Source organism: Diospyros lotus, chromosome 12 (genome assembly GCF_014633365.1).
Source record: "Diospyros lotus cultivar Yz01 chromosome 12, ASM1463336v1, whole genome shotgun sequence".
NCBI classification, from domain to species: Eukaryota; Viridiplantae; Streptophyta; class Magnoliopsida; order Ericales; family Ebenaceae; genus Diospyros; species Diospyros lotus.
This window is the reverse complement of record NC_068349.1, coordinates 33,362,827-33,386,174: the sequence shown is the minus strand read 5'-3', so window position 1 is coordinate 33,386,174 and position 23,348 is coordinate 33,362,827. Positions and strand designations below refer to the sequence as shown.

Genomic DNA, 23,348 nt, shown 5'->3' with positions numbered 1-23,348 from the left:
CCACTGCTTGCTTTCAATTGCCTAAAAAATTCTATCTCTTCTCCTAAAAAATTTGATTTTCATGATTTGAAAGAAAATGCCTTCACACGAAACTATTGCAAGGAAAATGATTTTTTTAAAAAAAAATAAATGTCAAACAATGCATAAGTTAAAAATTAGGTAAAAAATTTACCTTTTTTTTATAAAAAAAGTTGACTATCAAATATGCCGTTGGAGTTAAAAAAATAAAGGCAGGTTATTGTGATTTCTTAAATATTGGGAATATTTCTATCATTTGGTCGAATCTCGAGGGTGCAAAGTGTATATAATATATATTCTTTCAGTAATATAATTCAGTTCACTTCGGCCTTTAGGTTCGGCTCTGGGTTGATCTTTCATTTCATGTGTTTGGGCCTTTCTGTCGTTGGATTGAGCACCGACTGAATTGGGCTGATTTCTACATTGTTATCTAATTTGGTTACCCAATCCATTTGTCGATCTTCTTCTTGGTGGCTACTGTTGGCTCCCAGCAACGGCTATGTATCTGACTTCATGGTATCGCCAGCTCCATATCAAACAATCGATTTAAGCCACCGTTTCACCACTGTATTTTTGTTCTTTTGATTTGATGGCGAGTGCCCAATGGCGGCAATGTCTTGTTTCGTTCAAACATTGGGTGCTGCCGTGAAGAAAGTTGCGGGAAAGAAAGGGTCAACCTGGTATACTCCTCACATGGCGGCGGCTTCTCGTGCCATAGCGGAGCGGTTACCGTTGGTTGATCTAGTCGTTGAAGTCAGAGATGCAAGGGTGCTTCATCTTTTTGCACTTTTTCTTGACCTGCATTACTTTTAAGTTTTAATTTGACGCACAGTGGTGTTAGCAAGCCATCTGTTTGATGAAATGCGTGAATGGTGGTTTTATGTGTGCTTCTTTCTCTGTACTCTAGCTATTTTATGGCCTGGGTTTGTAACAATTTACTCTACCCCAGTTAGTCATGGTATTCTGTGGATGTTTTCGATGCACTATACATAGTGGATATTGAAATTGAGATGGTGGTTTATGCAAGTGTGTTGTAGATTGGCTCGGTGTGGGATCAACAATCGATATATTTGTGTTAAGAGAGGACATGGTCATAGATTGAGGTGATTGGAGGTCTAGAATTTATGTTACTGATCCCACCTATTGGGGTTAAGGCTTGTGATTGTAGTTGAGGTTCTTAAAGATGGATAGAGTGCTTTCCTTAGTGGGTGTGGGATTTCTGATAACATTTCAGCTTATTTGATTTTAGATGCCGGTTCTTCAAAGTGTGATAATATGTCATTTTGTCAATTTCAGGTTCCATCGTCTTCAGAATATGAGTTGTTGAGAAACTGTGCACAATCCCCAAGGCATATTATAGTCTTGAACAAGATGGACCTGGCAAATCGCGTGCAAACTGAGGTGGATGTTTCACTCTGTTGCCTTATCAACTAGGATTTTCTTATGGTGGACGATGTTTTTTATGGTTTGATTAATTGAACTAGTCCCTTGAAATCTGTATTTCTCAAACCCTTTTGTGAATAATTGAATGGCATAATCTGAAGATCTTCTATCTGTTTTGGAACATTGCAATTATTTATTTACATGTATTTTAATAAGTCAGTACAAAGCTTAAAGGCACTAAATAACAAGTAGGCTTATTATAAAATGCTTTCAAGTCTGTCTTATACCTCGATATCAATGTTTATCTGCAAGGTCTGAAGTGGAACATTTAGAGTCAAAAAGAGGATTCCTCATTTCATTCAATTTTGGTTTACTGTTTCTCTTGGCTATATGATTAATTTGGGGGAGGGATTCACTTGCCAATCTGTATTTGGAACCCTTACTGCGAATGATTGAATAGAACAATATGAAAAGATATCAATAATTTTTCAGAATATTGAAATAATCCATTTACATATATTTAACAAGTTGGAATAAGAATATTGAGTTTATAGGCTCTAAAGAATGTGGAGAGTATGGAGAGTTGGTTGGTTAGAGTCAAAAGATAATTTTTCTCACGTTGAGATACAATTGATCATTGAGGCTTTAAAAGAAAGCTTGAGTAGTGCGGCAACATGATTAGCATATTGGTGGAATAACACCTTCTATTACTAATATGATGGTAACGACGACAACAAAAATGAGGGCATATATTGGGATTATTAGATGCACACCTATGTTATGTGCCGAATAGTATAAGGGCTACAAAGGGGTAATTCATATTAGTAAAGGGGCCTAATTGTAATAAATCAGGAATAGGTGGTTACAACTGCGACAAAGGCTATATATATAGCCTTGCTCCCGCACACGTGAGGCATTGATCAATATAGAAATTCAAATTATCTCTCTCTCTCTCTCTGTGTTGATTCTTCTATATCCTTCATTCCTTCCTTCCTTCTTTATTTTCCCTCCTAAACCTGTCAATTTCTCTTCCAAATTGGAAGAGAAACCCTGTCAGGATCTGATCTTGACAATCTGGTATCAAAGCTCGATTCAGGGCGATCACTACTATCAAGACTTCTTTCCAATGGTCGACGAGACGAGAATGAAGCAAATGGAATCGCAATTGCAGCAAGTGTCCACAATAGTTGTAGAAGCACAGATCCCAATGGGAGTGTTGGAATCCTCGGTGGATACGGTGGTGGAAAGGAGAATTGAAGGAGTAATGGAGAGCTGGCACGAAGAGAGTTGCGATCGGCACAATTGGTTACAAGAGCAAATGCAGGAACATAGTCAACAATTTTGGGATCAGATGCAACAGTTCATGGTCATGCTTACTGGCCAAATTTTGGTAAGACTCTTCCCCAATTTTCCTCCTAGATAAAGATTTGAGCCACTTCTTCCCAAACAAGGGATGGCTCCTAGGCCTAAAGGATCTTCAGAGTTAGAGATAGATCCACCTATAATTGGAGAAAATAATGTGGAAATGAGGCAAGGAGTCCCTTTTGCTGTTGGTTAGCTTGGATTTCCTATTCCTAAATTGGAGATTCTGTTGTTTGAGGGTCAGAACCTGAGATGGTGGGTTAGACGACGTGAGCGTATGTTTAGAATGCATAACGTAGTCGAACATCATAAGGTTACCTTGGTTGCGGCTTTTTTGAATGATGTTGGGGATGCTTGGTTTTAGGGGTGGAGTAAGGTGTAGGAGAATTGTGTTTGGGGAGAATTTGTGGAAGAATTGTGTGACCGATTTGGAGATCAAGGCATGATAAATGTGGTGGAGGAGTTCAATAAACTTAGACAGGAAGGACCGGTGCTAGTGTACCAACAGAAATTCGAAGAGATTAAATCAATGATGCTAATACTAAACCCCACCCTCACAGAAGATTACTTTGTCTCAAGCTTTATTAGTGGCTTGAGCGAAGAACTCTAGCTAATGGTTAAGATGTTTTGGCCTAAATCCATCAAGCAAGTTGCAGAATGTGCTAAACTACAAGAGATGACAAAGGAAGCTCTCATGAGGAAACAGAAGTAGGCTGGGAAGATGGTACGAGGAGGGGCTTCTCAACAAAGGAGTAAGGGGTATAACAAAGAGATTGTGAGGACCAGCCAGAGCAACAAGGGGATGGTAGCTATCACCCCTGCTCAACCCTTGGCAAGCAGACTACTAGAATAGAGGAGGTAAGCAAGCCTTTGCTTCCGCTGTGGAGATAGATACACCCTAGGGCACCAATGTAAACAACAATTGCTATTACTGGAAGTAGAAGAAGAAGTGGAGATAGAGGAAGAAGAAAACAACAATAAGGGGGAAACTGAGGAGGATGAGAAGGTGGAAATATTCCTACATGTCCTAAAGGGACTAACCAACAATAAGATAATCAAGGTTGAGGGCAAAGCACAAAATAATAAATTGATGATACTAATGAACAGTGGGAGTACCCACAGTTTCCTAGATGAAGGGATTGCCAAAAAGTTGAAGTGTACCCTTATAGGCACACATCCAGTTATCCACTCTCGGTGATAGTGGCTAATGGCCCAAAGGTCGTGTGTAAATAAGCTTGTGAAGGTTTTTGTTGGCAAATGTAGGGGGGAGAATTTGAAGTAGATCTAAGGTTATTGAAACTAGGGGGATGTGATATTGTGTTGAGGAATGTGAGTCCAATTTGTTTTGACTTCAATAAAATGGGAGCCACTTTTGAAAAAGAAGGGAATGTCACGACCCAAGGGGAATTAGCGGGGTAATACTATAATTAGTTACAATTGTTTGTTAGGACATGCTATTGATTTTGTTGAAGTGCACATGGGTGTTGTGTCTAGATTTTACTTTTAGTTGAAGTCATAATTCTCTCCATTTTCTCTCTCATTCTCCCTTGTTTTCCCTCCATTCTTCCTATTATTGCTTTGTCTCTCCCTCTGATTCTTCTATATATCTCTCTCAAATTCTTCCAATTCCCTTTCTAAACCCTAGCCAAACCCTAGGGTCGTCACATTTGGTATCAGAGCTATCGGTTCTCAGAAGCTTTTCGCTTGCTGTTTTTTGGAAGCTGATCATAGATCAATGATTTTTGGAAATGCAGCAGGTCAACGATTTTCGGAAGCTGATTTCAGAATTGTGAAGCGCAAGTTCGTTTAAGAAGTTGCACATCTTTCTAGGGAATTCAAGTAGCAGTGTCGGAGACGAGTCTAGTGGTTGAAGGCGAGGATGAGACTCACTTTAGAGGTGACTTGAAGGACTATAATAGAGCCAATTGAATCACAGGGAGCTGATTATCAGTTGATCTATTCCCGACGACTTCTGGCAATTGATCGAGTAATGATTTAGACGGAGATTAAGGCACCAAAGAGAAGCAGATTGGAGCGATCGGAGCCTACATCGATCGCGATTGGATCCCGAGGACCTGTCGATCAAGGCAAACTCAAGGAGTGCGGTGGTCCTCCAACCAATGGTCGGTGATTGGGGAGAAGTGGACGTAGGCCTAGGCGAATTGAAGCAGAGCCGATCAATATGTGATTGTCGCGATTTTGAAGGTGAAATAAATTGACGATTTCAATTGTGTGATTCTAGGTCTAATTGTTGCATGTGCAATGGGTTTGGGTGAACTCAGGCTGTGGAATTTAGATTCGAGGAAGGAAAATAAAAGTGGCGCAACGAGTTATTTGATTGGAAACGAGTCCAGAAGCTGAAATTAAGAAGGCGATGGTCCTTAGCTATTGCATCTTAACTAAGGCGGAGGTTAAGGTGAATTCTAGTTAATCGTGTTTGAACTTGGAAGGCACCGAAGAGCTGGTGAATCTCGGCTGATAATTGAGGTTTGGAATTGAAGGCAACGTGGGGTGAACCAAATGGAATTCCGATTGGATGCTATCGAAATTGGGATATGCCAAAACCAAGAACAGTTGGATGATCGCTTGGAGATGGGGATCCAACAAGCTCGAAAAGAGATCAGTTGGAGCCGATCGGAGTATGCGACCAATTTGGATCGAGCCGTTAGCGGGCTTTGAGAGGAATTTACTGGATTAAGCCAGCAAATCAGCTAGCAAGTGAGTGCAGCCTTGAGCATGTTTGCTTGACAGCCTACTGTCGGCCTCTCAACGGACTTTCCTCTTTGGGCTTCATTGGCGCCAATCCTAACAACGCCGAGGGCAAGACAGAGGCCGAACAATCAGATGGAAGCAAGTGATAGGGTGGAGGTGGAAGAAGACAATCTGACCTAAGGAATTGGAGGTAACTACTCCAATCCTCTAGGGCCACAAATCGACATTCCCCTGTTTGAAAGAGATAGACCTCGATGGTGGATTCAACGGTGTAAATGGGTGTTCTATCAATATCGAGTAGTTGAAAGGAAGAAAGTGAACATGGCTGCGTCTTATTTTGGTGATGTTGCAAATGCTTGGTTTTAGAATTAGAGTCGAGAAAGGGTGGAATGGAGTTGGTCGGAGTTCGTACATGGTCTTTGCAATCGGTTTAGGGAGAAGATGAGGACGGATGACATTGAGGAATTCAATAAGCTAAAACAGAAGAGAATAGTGGAGGAATAACAGGGGAAACGAGGCATTGAGAAACAACCTTTTCAACTTCCCAATTTCATTATAGCTACAGGGATTGAGAAAATCAGACATGCTTATATTGAGAAAGAGGATAGTAAGAAACTCAAACAGAAACAACAGGAGAGGATGCAACCAAATATGGGAAATATGGATATTGATTATCAGGTTCTCCATGATGCATTTTTCAAATATCAAACTAAGGCTAAGCTGATAACACATGGCGATCTGTACTTTGAAGGAAAAGAGTTTGAGGTAAAGCTAAGGGATATGAAGCCTAGTATGTTGTCATAAGAACTAAAAGAAGCTCTTGGGATGCCTAAATGAGCTCATCCCCCATGGGGCTCATCAACATGTAGAGATATGGTCCACCCCCTTCTTATCTGCATTTGAAAATTCTTGGGTTGAATGCTCCTATTTCCCTTGGAGCTAGTTTTGGTTATCATCCTGGAGGTTGGGGTAAACCTCCTGTTGATGAATATGGCTGTCCGCTTTATGGTGATGTTTTTGGGGTTCTGCTACAAGATCAACCCGACTATGAGGAAGAACCAATTAATAAGACCAAACATCGGGGTGATTTGGAGGAAGAAGAAGATGAAGAAGAGGAGGTGGAAGAAGAGATTGAGGAATTGAAGGATGACATTCAATTAGTTGACAACCTCTCAAGCACTCCCAATGGAGCTGAGACTTCTGATGCTATTGATCTCCGGAAGTAGAAGAGGAGGGAACCTGAAAAGCCTCTTTACCAGGTACTTGAGGAGAAGGACGAAAGGATTGCACTAGGCACCTTGCATGGAACATTTCATCCATATGTCATTGGCACGGGCACACAAGACAAGACAACAACTGCCAAAAGGGTTGATTTACTTAAAGGTCGGAAATTAGATAGAGTTGATGTGACATTGCAGTTAGAAGAGTTGGAAGTAATGGACAATGTTTTGCTTACAGAGAAGTTTGAATTTCTTCCTATGAATGGAAATGATATCATTACAGGAATGATAGCTCCATCGGAACCATTTTCAATGGCAATAGGGAAGTGGTGGATGGTTGGACTTGGTGTTGCAACAAGTCATAGTATTGTTAAGGAAAAAGAAAAGAGAAAGCAAAAGAAAAGGGAAATACAAGATGAGAACAAGAAAAGGCAAAGAAGAAACCAATTGTTGAAGATGGGCATCGGATGAATAACAACGACTCAATGGTAATAAGTTTCTTGGGGGTAAGAAACCTTTCAAGGAGGGGGAATTGTCATGACCCAAGGGGAATTAGAGGGGCAATATTGTAATTAATTACAATGGTTTGTTAGGAGATGCTATTGATTATGTTGAAGTGCACATGGATGTTGTGTCTGGATTTTACTTTAGTTGAATAGCCTATAAATAGGCTGTAGCAAGGTAGTTAAAATTGAGATTTTAAGTGGGATCAAAACAGGGGCCATAAGCATAAGATTTTAGAGACAATTAAAAATATTCTTTAATTTTTTTAAATATATGTTTATAATAACATAATTTTATAAAAAAAATTAATATTATTTAATAACCTGATTATTCCTTATTATAAATGAAATGTATGTATCTATTTCAAAATTACTTTATCTATCAATTTCAAAAATATTAAATAATATGAAATTTCTAAATATTAAGTCTATCATTTATCATCATTCATCCATCCATAATCAAAGCATGGTTAAAGTTATTACAAATCAATTGTTAGTTTGCATAATTTATGCGATTTTAAAGTTATCACAAATCAATTGTTAGTTTGCATCACAACATGGTGTTCAAAATTTAAAGCATAAATAAAATCCTGATTTTATGCGATTTTACCCATGCAATTTTACGATTTTACCCATTAAAATCCCAATTTTGTGCCATTTTACCCCAATTCCGATTTTGCATGTGATTTGAATTGTTTAGGGGTCCCGACATGTAAAATAATAAAATTGTAGGTGTTGAATTAGGATTTTAACAACAATGGACTATAACATGTAGAGAAATGTATGCTGAAAATGATTTGTTAGTAATAGTTCTCTCCTCCATTTTCTCTCTCGTTTTCCCTTGTTTTCCCTCCGTTCTTCCTATTACTGCTCTGTCTCTCCCTCCAATTCTTCTCTATTTCTCTCCCAAATTTTCCAATTCCCTTTCTAAACCCTAGCCAAACCCTAGGGTTGTCACAGGGAAGAGGATGACACTCTTTGGTAGTATGGAGATTGGGGTGTGCAAATTGATAACAAGTAAGAGGTTGCAAAGAATTCTCAAGACCAAATTATCACAAGTGGCCCAATTATTTTCGGTCCATGCCATGGAACAATCAAAGGAAGACATGCAGATAGAAGGAGAAATGGGGCTGACCATAGATGAACAACCAAAAGGGCCTTGGCAGGTACATGAACTTGATTCCCTTGAGTCACTTCTAATTGAGTTTAAGGACTTGTTTGTGGAACCTAATACCTTACCCCCAAAGAGATACTTTGACCATACCATTAACCTTAAACCTAACTCTAAATCCATAAACATCCGAGTATATCGTTACCCTCCCAAACAGAAAACTGAAATAGAAAAGATGATCAAGGACATGTTACAGAAGTCCATCATTTGGCCTAGCCTTAGTCCCTATGCTTCTCCGTACTCCTTGTTAAGAAGAAAGACAGTAGTTGGCGTTTTTGTGTTGACTACTGTCAACTTAATGCCATTGCAGTCAAAAAGAAAATTTCCCATACCTGTTGTGGAAGACCTATTAGATGAATTGGGGGGAAGGGGGTGCCAAAGTGTTCACCAAACTTGACTTAAGATCAGGGTACTACCAGATTCGTATGAATCCAGAAGACATCCACAAAATTGCCTTCCTCGCCCATCAGGGCCATTACAAAGTTATGGTAATGCCCTTTGGCCTCACTAATGCTCCTACAACCATCTAAGCCCTGATGAACCATATTTTCAAACCTTACCTACTCCAATTTATCCTTCTGTTCTTTGATGACATCCTTATCTACAACCCCTCCCTTTCCCAACACTTAAACCGCCTAAGAATAGCACTTCAAGTCCCTCAATCAGTTGTACGTCAAGAGGTCCAAGTGTGCATTTGCACAACCCCATGTGGAGTACTCGGGGCATATAATTTCTAGTGCAGGGGTCAACATAGACCCCAAGAAGGTTAAAGTTGTAATCTCATGGTCTAGGCCTATCACTATTAGAGCCTTAAGCGGCTTCTTGGGGCTTATCGGATACTACACGCAATTTGTGAAGAATTGTGGCATGATAAGTAAGCCATTGATAGAGTTGCTAAAAAAAGAGGGATTTCATTGGAGTGACCAGGTGGAAGAATCTTTTGAATTGTTGAAAAGGCCCTGAACGAGGTACCAACCTCAAGCTTACTTGACTTTAATAAACCATTTGTGTTAGAAACTGACGCAAGCAACAATGGGGTAGGAGCAGTTCTTATGCAAGAGGGTAGACCCTTAGCCTTCATAAGTCAGGCATTAACCCCTAAACATCTTGGCCTTAGCGTGTATGATAAAGAACTATTGGCAGTCCTCATCAGAGTTGAAAGGTGGCGACACTATCTAGAAAGGGGGGAGTTCATCATCAAGATAGACCACAAACTATTAGCAGTCCTCATCGTAGTTGAAAGGTGGCGACACTATCTAGAAATGGGAGAGTTCATCATCAAGATAGACCACGAGAGTTTGAAATTTCTGTTACAACAGAAGCTCCATACTCAATTGCAGAAGAAGGGTTTGCCTAAACTAATGGGACTCAATTACATGATCCAATACAGGAAGGGGCAGGAGAATAAGGCAACTGATGCTCTTTCATGTTGTTTTAAGGAGGGAACATTGACAACATTACTTCTATAACTCTAGATTGGTACAGGGAGGTTATTGCCATCTATGAGAAGGGGAATTGGACCAAGGAGCTCTTGGAACAATTAGTTCTTGACCCTAACTATTGAACTGATTATACATTAACTAATGGCATCCTCAGGTACAAAGGGAGATTAGTGATTTGGGACTATGACACACTAAAGGAAAAGATACTCCAATCTTCACATGGGTCTCTTGTTGGAGGGCATTCAAGCATACATGGTACTTACCACATAATTAAGCAGTTGTTCTATTGGCCCTAGCAAAAGAGGATGGTGAAGGACTATATCCTATCGTGTGACATATGCAGGAGGTGCAAGCATGAGTCCATACCTCCCCTAGGTCTGTTATGACCCTTACCAATACCGGACTAGGCCTAGACTAATATCATTGTGGATTTTGTGGAAGGGCTCCCAAGGTCAGAAGGACGAGACTGTATACTCATAGTTGTGGACATATTTACTAAGCATGCTCACTTCATCGGTTTGGCACATCCTTTCACTGCTTAGGAAGTGGCAAGGGCATTTCTAGACTAGGTGGGGAAGTTACATGGAATCCCATTATCATTGTCTTAGATCGTGATAAAGTATTCACCAGCCTCCTATGGAAGGAATTGATGAAGGCCCTAGGCACTCAACTCCACATGTCTTCGGCTTATCACCCAGAGACAAATGGTTAGATAGAAAGGGTTAACTAGTGTTTGGAAACTTACCTTCGTTGCTTATGCTTCACGCACCCTACCGGTTGGCATAAGCCCAATGGTGGTACAACTTGTGCTACCACAACTCCCTAAGGATGACCCCTTTTGAAACTCTATGTGGTTATAAGCCCCCACTATTACCAACCTTGGGAGAATCCACCACGGTGGCAACAATAGACTCTTATTTACAATAGAGGCAACAAGTATTGACTACATTGAAGAGAGAACTTTCTACTGCACAAAATAGAATGGAGCAATTCGCAAACAAAAAGAGGAGTGTATGAGAATTCAGGGTTGGGGAAGCAGTATATCTGAAACTAAGGCAAGCTCACTTGAAGGCCCTAGCACAGTCACATGTGACAAAGCTGAGTCCAAAGTTCTATGGACCATATCCAATTGTGGCCAGGGTACGAAAAGTGGCATACCGACTGCAACTACTAGAAGGCACCCAAATACACCATGTATTCCATGTCTCCCTCCTTAAGAATTCGACAGAAGCCAATCCCTCGAGCCCCTCTTTACCCCCTATGGTTGGAAACAATAGCCCAGAGGCTGAGCCAACGACTATAGTAGATAAAAGAGTCATACATAAGCAGGAGGCCCTGATTACACAAGTCCTAGTTCGTTGGTCCAACTTACACCCTGAGAACAATACATGGGAGTACCTACCCGATCTACTTCAGCAATTTCCAAAGGCGATTGGGCTGCTTTAACTTTCTTGGGGACAAGAGACATCCGAAGAATGGGGGAATTGTTATGTGCCCGATAGTATAAGGGCTACAAAGGGGTAATTCATACTAGTGAGGGGGCCTAATTGTAATAAATCAGGAATAGGCAGTTACAACTGCGACAGAGGCTATATATAAAGCCTTGCTTCTGCCCATGTGAGGCATCGATCAATACAAAAATTTAAATTCTCTCTCTCTCTCGATTCTTCTATATCCTTCCTTCTTTATTTTATTTCCCTTCTACACCTCTAATTCTCTTCCAAATTGGAAGAGAAGCCCTGTCAGGATTTGATCTTGACAACCAAATGTTAGAAATTTCTAAGTTTTAGAGGGATAAAGATAATGTGACTCACGGGACCATAAAACTTGCCATAGAATTATGAAGCTTGTCTTCATATGTTTTATTCTCATATGGAATTCGCTGTCTCCGTTGAAATTTTTACTGTAAAAGTAAATCGGCCTTTTTAAATTTAAGTTGAGTTGACTTGAATGGGTACAAAAGTAAAGCCCTATGCTCCCCCAGCCAAAATCTAATTACCTGACCAGTCGGATTGCCAATTATATTCAGAATAAGCTAATTAGCTTATTCTTTCATTCCTTTTATTTTTATTTTTCTTTACTGATAGAAAATCCTGGATTCTTGATTCATGACGTTGAGACTCATTAGGTACTCTAGTTTTTGCGGCTCACTATTGCATACATGTTTTGGGTAAAGCAAATGAAGAGGTGTACCAGTTGTCTTAAATTGCATATCTTGTGTATGCCTAGTGGCTAGCGAAATAAATTCCTTGGCACTGGTTATATTTACTTTCAGAATATTGACTTGGATGGAGTCTGATCTATATCCACTTCTTCTATATTTCACACCCTTACAGGAGTGGAGGGCATTTTTCGAACGACAAAACTACATTTCTTATGGAGTCAATTCTCATAATAAGGAGGACATCAGGCGGGTAACTACAAAAACTCCTTCACAATACATTTAGCAACATTTGATTGGGCTGTTCATGCAGATGAGCCATTCTATTTTGTTTCAAGAGTATATCATTGATCCTTGCATTTAAGATACCATTTGCATGAGTCTGCCTTTTCTTATTGTCACTTTCAGTTCATCAATAATTAGTTTCCATTCTCAGTGTGGAGTCTTGTCTTGCTTGGATTACTACACACAGACATGCAATCACCTCCTTAACTGTTAACAGTTCCAATCCAGGGTCTGTAGAAGCATGTCTATGCCTGGTTTGTTCTTACCATGCTCAAATTGGGTGTTCATTTGGTAGGTTTCTGTCACGATTTATGTATAGCTCAAATATGGACTTGAAGTCCATGATGGAAAGTTCCAAGACAGAAATCATTGGAATAAGGCAATAGAAGACATTATTCTATAATTGATTCACTTAATTCAGTTGTAGTGCATCAAATTTAGTGGCATTTCATTGGATTTCACATTTAACAGTTCCTGAACTTTATACAAGCCCAAGTTAGAGAATTGAAGAGGACTGGCCATTCTAATCATACTACAACAGTTATGCTTGTTGGGATCCCTAACGTTGGCAAGTCTGCCCTTGCCAATTCCTTGCATCAAATTGGTCGGATTAGTGCTGCTGGTACTCCAACTTTATCAACCCTATTATCCATCAGTGTTTTTCTAATTCAAGTTAGAAGTCTCATTTTCAATCCTTTTCCACATATAGAAAATTTCATGAGTGGTTAATTTGGTACTTGGTGGCATATTTTTATTTTTCAGAGAAGGGGAAGTTGAAACATGCAACTGTAACTCCACAGCCAGGGGAAACAAGAAATATCAGCAGCTTGAAGGTTTGAAATATTTCTTTCTTCTGTGCTTTATGCTTGTGAGACCCTCTAAAGGTCATTTTGACAAAGGATGTTATTCAAAGACCACCTAATCCCTTACCTTGTATTAACTTAGGGACAAGAATATGAGTAGTCATAGTTAGGTTTTATTGTTGATTATGATGCTTGATTCGATTGCTAAGAAAATGCAGAAACCAATAATCAATTTGTGTGATAAAACTACTTGAGTTCGGATTTTAATCAATATAGTCCTTTTAAGGACCTTGCAAGAACAAGTGTAAGAAAATATCTTTTATATTATGCAGTTACTTTTTTCTGGGTTTTCTTTTTCTCTCCCCCCCCCCCCAATTTTCCTTTATCTGTCTGCTATAAATATTTCACATCATGTGCTAAGCTAGTTAACTTTCATTTTCAGATTGCCAGCCATCCTAATATTTATGTCTTGGACACCCCTGGTGTTTTGCCTCCCGAAATTCCTGATGATGAGGTGTGCTCCAAACTGGCTTTAACAGGTACAATTTTACAAAAGGTAGTATTGCCTTTGTGACGGGACAAGGTCTGTTTCATCTGGGTATGATGAGATGATTAAGACCTGTCATTTCAGCAGCTCTATATGTATGCTTGAAAATGCAGGGGCTCTCAGGGACTATTTGGTTGGGGAAGCAGAATTGGCTCAATATTTTTTGGCTATCCTCAACCTGAGTGATGAATACAACAAATGGGCAAAACTGTGTACCTCTGAGAATGAAAAATTATCAGTAGATGACAAATTAGAAACGTCAGGTGACTCTAAGTCGGACAAAAGACGGAAGGAATATACCACAGACCACACACAGGTATGACGTCTTTTGTACCATCTTATTATTTGATCTTAATATTTTAAGCGGGGGAAGAATGGAGTGAATGACGTGGAACAGCATAAAGATTGCAGAAAATCAAAAAGAAAGAGAAGAGATTAAGAAGAGGAGAGAAGAAGCAAAAGATGGGAGAGAGAAAGAGAGAAAAAGCAGAGACCTCAGGGGAGATTCAGTAATTAAGTGTTCAGTAATCAAGAGTGGTGAATTTCAGTATACATCTACCTATATGTTAGCTGAATTCTAATCCTAAATATAAGTATGAAATCCTATCCTAACTATAATCATCTCAACAAAAACCGAACTAAGAGATAACAATCTAAAATCTAAACCAAATATAACTCTAAAACCTGAAAAAATTATGATAAATCAAAACAAAAATAAGATAAATCAAATCAACAATATCCTATCAGTGAACTTTTTCAATGCTTTGTTTTTTGTTCCCATGTAACTCATTTTGTTGAGAAACAAAATAAATAGTCTTCTAAAGAACTCAGAATGGTCAATGATGGGTTTGCCTCTCCTCATCATCAGAGAAATAAGGTTAAAAAAAATCCACCAATAATTGAGAAAAAACAACCCTCCCTCAACCATGGGGATACGCCATTGAGAAAGAAAAAATTGGAGATTAACTACTTTCTATTACCTGTGTTTGGGTTGTTGTCTCTAATATAATTTTCAGAGTCTTGACACTCTTTCTCTTATTGCACTTTGCACCTGTGTCTGTGAAGTATGATACAATATTTCTGCATATATTTCTTTATATCCCTGTCTTGACCTAATCCCACATCAGAGTTCATTGGGAGATCTTGGGTATATTTTTTTCCTTGACGAATCCAATAGTCATCTTCAGCTAGCACTTTTGAATGAGGAGGATCCCCAGTGTATCGAGTTGGTGCATGCAAGAAAGTGATATTGAGATATTGATTTCTGGCCTGACGTGGACACCAGGATTTGAAAGGGGGGAATGCAGAAATAGAAGTATTTTGAATATAGAATATTCTTTGTATATCTTAGAAGCTATGTATATTGTGTGTATATTCCTCTTTCCTTTTTTGTTATTTTCCTTTTGTATTATTCTATTCCTCTATAAAGAGAAAAGGGAAATCTTTGTATTATTCTAAGAAATAGAGAAATATATTTTCTCAATCTTGTTTAGATGGTATCAGAGCAAGAATTAGGGATTAAATCACAGCCGTTCACTGTGAAACCCTAATTTCTCCTATTCCTCTGCTATACCCAAGAAGTGTCGCCGTCCTTCACCGGTTGCTTATCACCGCTGCATCCTCAGGCTGCCGCCGCCACCTCTAAGATCTGGCCATCCCGACCGCTGCCGCATCTACAGTCATCGTTGTTCTCCAGTGGGTTCCCACCTCTGGAATGGCTGCGACCTCCTAGCCTCTCGCGAAGGTCGGCTTCCAAGGTCGGCTTCCATCAGTCGCACCTGTTGCTGTCCTTGGTCGTGAAGGTTGGCGTTGCATCGCACACTAGAGCCGCCCCTATCTGTCATTCATGCTACTTTTCCATCACGCATCAGACGTTCGCACCTATTGCTATCGCAAAGGTCGGCTCTGTGTCGCACCCCAGAGCCACCCCTATCCTTCGTTCATGCTGCATTGCACAATCAAACGTCCTTGATCTGATTGTGCTGCTTCGTTCGTGTTGCCGTTCGTTGCCTTTGTCCCTCAAATAAGCTCTGGCCCTCTATTGTTTAGATTGGGCAACTGGGTACCCAGATCCAAGTATCCAAATCCGTGGGTCACTGCCAGGGTGTCCAGATCCAGCCACTGTGTATAGATCCAGATCCAGCTGCTAGTGGGTCCTTGCTTCTGCTGCCCTGATCTGTTTGTTCAAACATCATGACTGACTCTACATCTTCAGTCACTCCGACCCAGCAATCCCAGTCTTCTCAAGACTAGTTTCGAGTTCCCCGAAACTCCTCCGACTCACATTCGGTACAGCTTACGACCATTCATCTCAATGGTACCAATTTCCTGCGTTGGTCGCAATCTGTTCGTATGTACATTTGAGGTCAGGGAAAGATTGGTTATTTAACTGGCGCCACATCAGCCCCGGACAATAAAGACTCGTTGAATGACATTTGGGATGTTGAGAATTCAATGGTGATGACGTGGCTTGTTAACTCCATGGAGGAAGAGATAAGTTCGAACTATATGTGTTTCTCTACAGCAAGGAACTATGAGACGAAGTCACTGCCATATATTCTGATTTGGGGAATCAATCCCAAATCTACAAGCTCAACTTGAAACTTGGTGAGATTCGACAAGGTAGAGATACTGTCACCATATATTTTAATTCTTTAGATCACATTTGGCAGGACTTGGATCTCTTCAATACATATGAGTGGAAAAACACATAAGATTGCAAATATTATCAGAAAATGGTCTATGCTAATCGGGTATTTAAGTTTTTTGCTGGACTCAATGTTGAGTATGATGAAGTCCGAGGGAGGATTGTCGGTAGAAATCCACTCTCGTCTCTTAGTGAAGCTTTTTCTGAAGTTCGGCGTGAAGAAAGCCGAAGACTGGTTATGTTGGGCAAGAAAAAGAGTGGTGAAAGTGGGCTATCTAAAAATATGGCGCTCGTGACTGTTGATGCTAATGCTTGTGGATGGCATATTGCGGGTCAATGAAAGGTGGAAGAAAAACCTCGTGTTTGATGTGATCATTGCAATAAACGATGCCATACTCGGGAGACTTGTTGGGTGCTTCATGGCAAGCCAGCCAATTGGAAGTCTAGATCGAAGCAATCCCAACCTACTGCCCATGAAGCTGATGCAAGACCATTCAACAAAGAGCAACTTGATCAACTTCTGCGACTGCTAAAGCCTAATTTGTCCCCAGGTACACCCAATTGTTCTTTGGCCTATTCAGGTAGAAATTCCTTTGCCCTATCTAGCTCTTTTCAATCTGTTCCATGGATCATTAATTCAAGAGCATCTGATCATATGACTGGTTTATCGCATCTATTCAACTTGTATATTCCTTGTTCTGGTAGTGAAAAAATAAGAATAGTCAATGGTAGTCTTTCACCTATTGCAGGTAAAGGTCTCATTAAACTTTCTGCCAATATTGATCTTCAATTAGTTCTCCATGTTCCTAAACTTACCTGCAATCTTCTTTTCCTTAGTAAACTTTCCAAAGACTCTAACTGTCGTGTTATTTTTTTTTATTCCTATTGCATTTTTCAGGCCCAGAACTCGGGGAAGACGATTGGCAGTGCTAGAGAAATAAACGGGCTCTACTATTTGGATGGGGATGTCTTGCGTAATAAAAAAGCTCACAGGCTAAGTGGTATTAGTTCTACTTCTGTTTCTAATCAAATAATGCAATGGCATCTTAGGCTAGGCCATCCCAGTTTTCCTTACTTGAAATATTTATTTCCTACGTTGTTTAAAGGCGTGGATCCTTCTATGTTTCAATGCGAGAGTTGTCATTTATCCAAAGATCATCGTGTTAAATTTCTTCCAAAACCCTATTGTCCTTCAAAACCATTCTATTTAATATATAGTGATGTTTGGAGCCTTTCTAAAGTCTCCGCTTTGTCTGGAAAAAAATGGTTTGTTACTTTTATTGATGATCATACTCAAGTTTGTTGGGTTTACTTTCTTGCAAAGAAATCAGATGTGCCTAGAACTTTCAAGGATTTTTTCCATATGATTGGAGCTCAATTTAACACAAAAATCTGTATTTTTCGATCTGATAATGGCACTGAATATTTTTATAAATCTTTGAGATTTTTTTTAAAAGAAAAATGAATTTTACATCAATCCACTTGCCATGAAACTCCCCAACAAAATGCTGAACGGAAAAATCAACACCTACTCGAGGTTGCCAGGGCCATCATGTTTTCTATGAATGTCCTTAAATATCTCTGGGGTGATGCAATTTTAACCGCTTCCTATCTCATCAATCGTATGCCCACTCGCATTCTACAGTTTCAAACTCCCTTACACTCTTTAAAACAACTATTCCCTCTCTGTCGTATATATTCTGAGTTACCCTTAAAAGTTTTTGGAAGCACTTGCTTTGTTTATGTTCCTCAAACATTTCGTTCCAAATTGGATCCCACAGCTGGAAAATGTGTCTTTCTGGGCTATGCACTAAATAAAAAAGGGTACAAATGCTTTAATCCTGTCACCAAAAAAACTTATATTAGTATGGATGTGTCTTTCCTTGAAACTCAACCCTACTTTCCCAAAAATCATCTTCAGGGGGAACATATTGAGAAAGAAGATAATTTTTTGAATTCTAATGTTGAGGAGGATAATTACTTAAAACTCTATGATCCTCGTCTTACCATGATTGGTGCTCCCCTCCACTCTGATAAACAACTCAAGAATATAAATGTTCCAAACATTGTGGAACAAGGTGTGTCTGGTTCACAGGTGCCTAGCGTGATGGGATTGGAACCAGGGGGAGAATTACCACAAACGGATCAAAATATTCCAAAATTGGAGCTTCAGTTTTATACAAGAAGGCAAACCTTGAACAATACTATCAATCCGAATATTCCTCTAACAATTGAACAATCGACGTCTTCGAATGATGGGCTTTCCGATAATACTTCTTCTTCTCATGGTAACTCTAAACTCACTCCTTCAGATTATTCTTCATTTGACTTGTTCGATATTGATGTCCCTATTGCTACTAGGAAATGAGTGAGATCTTGTACCAAACACCCAATTGCTAAATACCTGTCATACCAAAAATTGTCCAATCATCATAAGGCCTTTCTTTCAAATATTTCTAACCTGCATGTCCCAAGAATAATTCAGAATGCCCTTGGTGACTCAGATTGAAAGTTAGCAGTCCAGGAGGAAATGAGTGCAAAGAATGAAACTTGGGAGATTGTGAACAAACTAGAAAGCAAAATAACAGTAGGTTGTAAGTGGGTATTTACTATAAAATGTAAAACAAATGGGAGCATAGAAAGATACAAAGCATGGCTGGTTGCTAAGGGTTTCACCCAAACATACGGCATTGATTATCAAGAAACATTTGCTCCAGTAGCTAAAATAAACTCCATTCGAGTTCTCCTCTCCCTTGCAGTGAATTTTGATTGGCCACTCCACCAATTTGATGTAAAGAATGCCTTCTTAAATGGTGATTTAGAAGAAGTATTTATGGATCTTCCACTAGGGTTTGAAAAGAGCCTTGGTACAAACAAGGTATGTCGTTTTAAAAAATCCTTGTATGGTCTAAAACAATCTCCGAGAGCATGGTTTGAAAGATTTGGAAAGATGATGAAAAGTTATGGTTACATTCAGAGCCAAGCAGACCACACACTATTCTTCAAGCACACCAACGACGGTAAGAAAACAATCTTAATTGTCTATGTGGATGATATAATAATTACTGGTGATGACAAGGGAGAGATTGAAGAGCTTAAGAGGAGATTAGCTCATGAGTTCGAGATCAAGGACTTGGGTCCTCTAAAGTACTTTCTTGGGATGAAATTTGCAAGATCTAAGGAGGGGATCTTTATTAACCAACGTAAGTGTATTCTGGATTTACTTAGTAAAACATGAATGCTTGGGTGTAAGGTTGCTGAAACTCCCATTGAACCTAACTTAAAACTTCAACCTACCGAGGCCAAGAATGTGGTAGAAAGGGAGAAATATCAAAGACTTGTGGGTAGACTTATCTATTTATCACATATTCGACCAGACATAGCCTTTGCTGTAAGTGTTGTAAGTCAATTTATGCACTCACCTGGTTCACAACATTTTGAAGCTACTTATAGAATTCTACGGTACCTAAAGGGAATCCCTAGGAAAGGTCTACTTTTTAGAAAACGTGGACATCTTCATATAGAGGCTTATACATATGCAGACTGGGCAAGCAGTATAACTGACCGAAGATTTACATCAGGGTACTGCACCTTTGTGGGAGACAATCTTGTTATTTGGAAGAGTAAGAAACAAAATGTGGTGGCCAGAAGCAGCGCTGAAGCCAAATTTCGTGCAGTTGCCCATGGTATTTGTGAGGTCTTGTAGATAAAGAGGCTTCTATCAGACTTGAAGGTCTCCACTTCCCTTCTAGCTAAAGTTTATTGTGATAATAAAGTTGCAATCTCTATTTCTCATAATCCAGTTCTCCATGACAGGACGAAGCATGCAGAGGTGGATAAACACTTTATTAAGGAAAAAATTGATAATAGAGTAATTTGTATGCCCTACATTCCAATAGTTGACCAAGTGGCTGACATTCTTACAAAAGGAGTATATAGAACTCAGTTTGAGAAACTTGTGAGCAAACTTGCCATGGAAGATATCTTCAAGCCAACTTGAAGGGGAGTGTAGAAATAGAAGTATTTTGAATATAGAATATTTTTTGTATATCTTAGAAGCTATGTATATTCCTCTTTCCTTTTTTGTTATTTTCTTTTTGTATTATTCTCTTCCTCTATAAAGAGAAAAGAGAAATCTTCGTATTATTCTAAGAAATAAAAAAATATATTTTCTCTATCTTGTTTAGAGGGAATTTGCCACGACCTAATCTCACATTGATAGTTTATTATAAATGTAATGGGTATATTACTTTGTCTAATGAACCCAATCCAATAGTCACCTTCAGCTAGCACTTTCTGGTTAGGATCCATGACAACATTGGAAAGGGCTAACATCTACATTGTAGTTGATAAAAGTTATTTTTATTCTTGTTTTACAAATACCTGTGGCATGAAGTGCTAAATTTAGCAGAACAAAGCCCACTCTTTACCTACAGTAAGCTCCCAAGCAGCAAAGCTAGTGTGAAAATGTTAAAGGTCTGAACTGCATAATACAAGTTTTGAAACTAAGCTAAGGTTTTTGTTCATGGGAGGTAGACCTAGTCTTCTAAGCTTAACTTCTTTAAGGTCGCGAATGAACTATAGCATGAAAATCTTGTTCCTTCAACTGCCCCTTCTCCTGTTTGATGTTCATTACTTTGCCCAATATTTACCCATTTATCTTGATCTTTTGGAAAATATTCTTGCCCAGGATAAAAGGGTGGGTGTTGAACTGTCGAGTAGGAAATTGCAGAATATGAACAATGGAACGCCAGATGAAATAGAAAATAAGGACATATCAATCTTACTGACTTCAAATAGCATTCTGAATGACTGTAGGAGCCGTTTTAACTTTCTAAGGATCATTTCTGCTATCTTATGGATAAGCATCCGTAAGGTAAAAAGATTATTTTTACCTACAAACTACTTGAAATGATCATTTTTTTTTTTTTAAATAAAACTACATGAGATATATACTCCTAACGCAATCAAGATAAAAAAGATAAAAACAAAAAAAAAAAAAAACTACAAACAAAGAATTTCAGAGGGTGGTTTATGTAGCATGTTCCTCAGTAAGGTTAGACTGGTGTTGTCTTTTAGACAAAGATCTCTATAGTTGCACTGCATTGCTACATCTGGCTAGTTACTTTTGGCTCTAATCTAACAGAATACTGACTCTTAAATCTTGTCCATTCTCTGCTTGTGGTTCCTTGCATCTTATTCTTAATCTGGCAATGAGATTCACAATTGTTCTAAAGGATTTTATAGTGCGTGATGTTCGTCGAGCGCTCTTTGAGGCAATTTCAGCCTTTCGTGATAATATAGAAGATGGAAAGGACTTGGTGAAACTTATCGAAGCACAGTTCGTAGTCCTCTCAAAAGCCTTACGTGTGCCGGAAGAATCAGAAGAAGGGACTCTTAGTAAGGTTGCCGCCAAGTTACTCAATTTGTATCGGACAGGAAGACTGGGGCATTACACCTTAGACCCTGTTCCGAGGAATTCCCAGTAAACTTTGCTCTGTGATATAACATGCAGTGTTGTCTCTTTACCTTGTAGGAAGAGGTATGTAGAGATGCAATTGTGGCTCATTAATTAGATGATTTCATGACAAGGGGGCATCTTTCCTCTGACCTTTGTAGTTTAATTTGCCTAGTTTGATAAAATTAATGCAATATAGTATTTTTTTTTTTCCTTTGGACATCTTCACAACTACAACTCAATTCAACAAATGGGGAAGTCCATCTACCTTTACCTGCCCTGCTTCAAGTTAGTTTAACCTGTAAGCTAACCAATAGGAAGAATCACAGCTAGAAATGCATATATTAGAAACCATTCCCTTACTTGTAAACCACTTTTATTGGAGATACCACGCATCTGGATCTGTAGTTCTGAGTACCTTGGAACATTTGGTTGGATTTTTCTCTTGTTTTCTTTTCTTTGTCCAGCAATTACGATAGCTTTCTCACTAATGTAGCTTTCTTATCTCACTACACGTAGATTGAGTTGTCAAAATGGCTTATAGTGGATAAACCTTTGACAACTTCATGTGTTTCTGAAAGTCATTGTTACTTCACCAATACATATGCTGAATAAGACCATTGAGTAGATAGCAAATTATTTACATGTATTTTAAGCATGTAACAGAGCTTTATTTTTCCCTCTAATATTATGAAAATCAGGTCAAGGTATCAAACTGGAGAAGGGAAAGAGCAATGCTTAGATAGGTGTTGGATAGATTTTTAAAATAATTAATCAGTTAAAGACAAAAATATAACTTAAATAAAATAAATTAAAAAACATCGAGTAATAGACTTAAATTATATATTATGTACCAAAAGGCAAGAAACTATGAGCAGACATCTCTCTCACCCCCACAGGTTTCTCTATCACCTTTAGATTTTCTCTTCTCATTGGAAGTCAGATCTAGATTCAATGAACCTGAGATGAACTTAGTCTAAAAGGTGTAAGAACACTCATTTGGTATTAGTATTTATGACATATCTTGCAAGTTACAAGTGGACAGATTCAAGGGTTATTGATAAGACAGCCAGCAAAAGTAGTGAAAATTTTCTCAGGAAGGTTTTCAAGAAGATTTTTGTTTCATCATGCTGATTGCTCCCTTCATTACTTTAATCATCCCTAGTCTGACCTAATTTATTCTTAATTTATTCTCACATGGCTGACATGTTCCTTGCCCTGCCAGTGTGTTTATGGAGAAGTATATATAAAAATGAAATTTGACTTATCAATGATATATATATATATGTATGTATTGATAAAATTAAATGTTTGTTCTTAGGATTTATTATTTGATTTTATTATAGTGTCCGGCTAAAACCCAAGTATTTTTTTATTTTTTGTGGGGTTTTCTTTAGATAAGAACCCATCAATATTTAAAAGAAACACAAAACAGCTATGCTAGGATCCTAATAATTTTTGACAAATCATTAGTCTCATATGTAGCTGGTCTTAGATCAATAGAGTTAATTGACAAACTAAGTTTATGTAATTGATCTTAGTCTAGTGAAATTAAAATTTGGTACCCTGTTATATGGTGTTTTAGCAAATTATGGACAATAATATACCAAAACAAAAGAGTATGAAGAAATATAGT

General features: G+C 38.7%; 1 protein-coding gene and 1 pseudogene across 4 annotated transcripts; both read left to right on the top strand.

The window, feature by feature from the left end:
* The first annotated feature begins 350 nt into the window (after window positions 1-350).
* On the top strand, window positions 351-22,109 carry LOC127786990 (DAR GTPase 2, mitochondrial). Of its 4 annotated transcripts, none has more exons than XM_052314808.1 (9): window positions 351-786; window positions 1,315-1,419; window positions 12,148-12,225; window positions 12,729-12,879; window positions 13,020-13,090; window positions 13,503-13,599; window positions 13,721-13,923; window positions 17,153-17,255; window positions 21,502-22,109. In XM_052314808.1, exons 1-9 carry the CDS (start codon window positions 622-624, stop codon window positions 21,741-21,743), a joined length of 1,215 nt encoding a protein of 404 aa, XP_052170768.1. In that variant the 5' UTR covers window positions 351-621; the 3' UTR covers window positions 21,744-22,109. The 4 variants fall into 4 exon arrangements, with proteins under 4 accessions (XP_052170768.1, XP_052170770.1, XP_052170769.1 ...); XM_052314810.1 differs by having other exon boundaries at window positions 21,492-21,644; XM_052314809.1 differs by lacking the exon at window positions 17,153-17,255 and having other exon boundaries at window positions 21,492-22,066.
* On the top strand, window positions 2,546-7,282 carry LOC127814125 (uncharacterized; annotated as a pseudogene).
* Window positions 22,110-23,348: the final 1,239 nt, after the last annotated feature.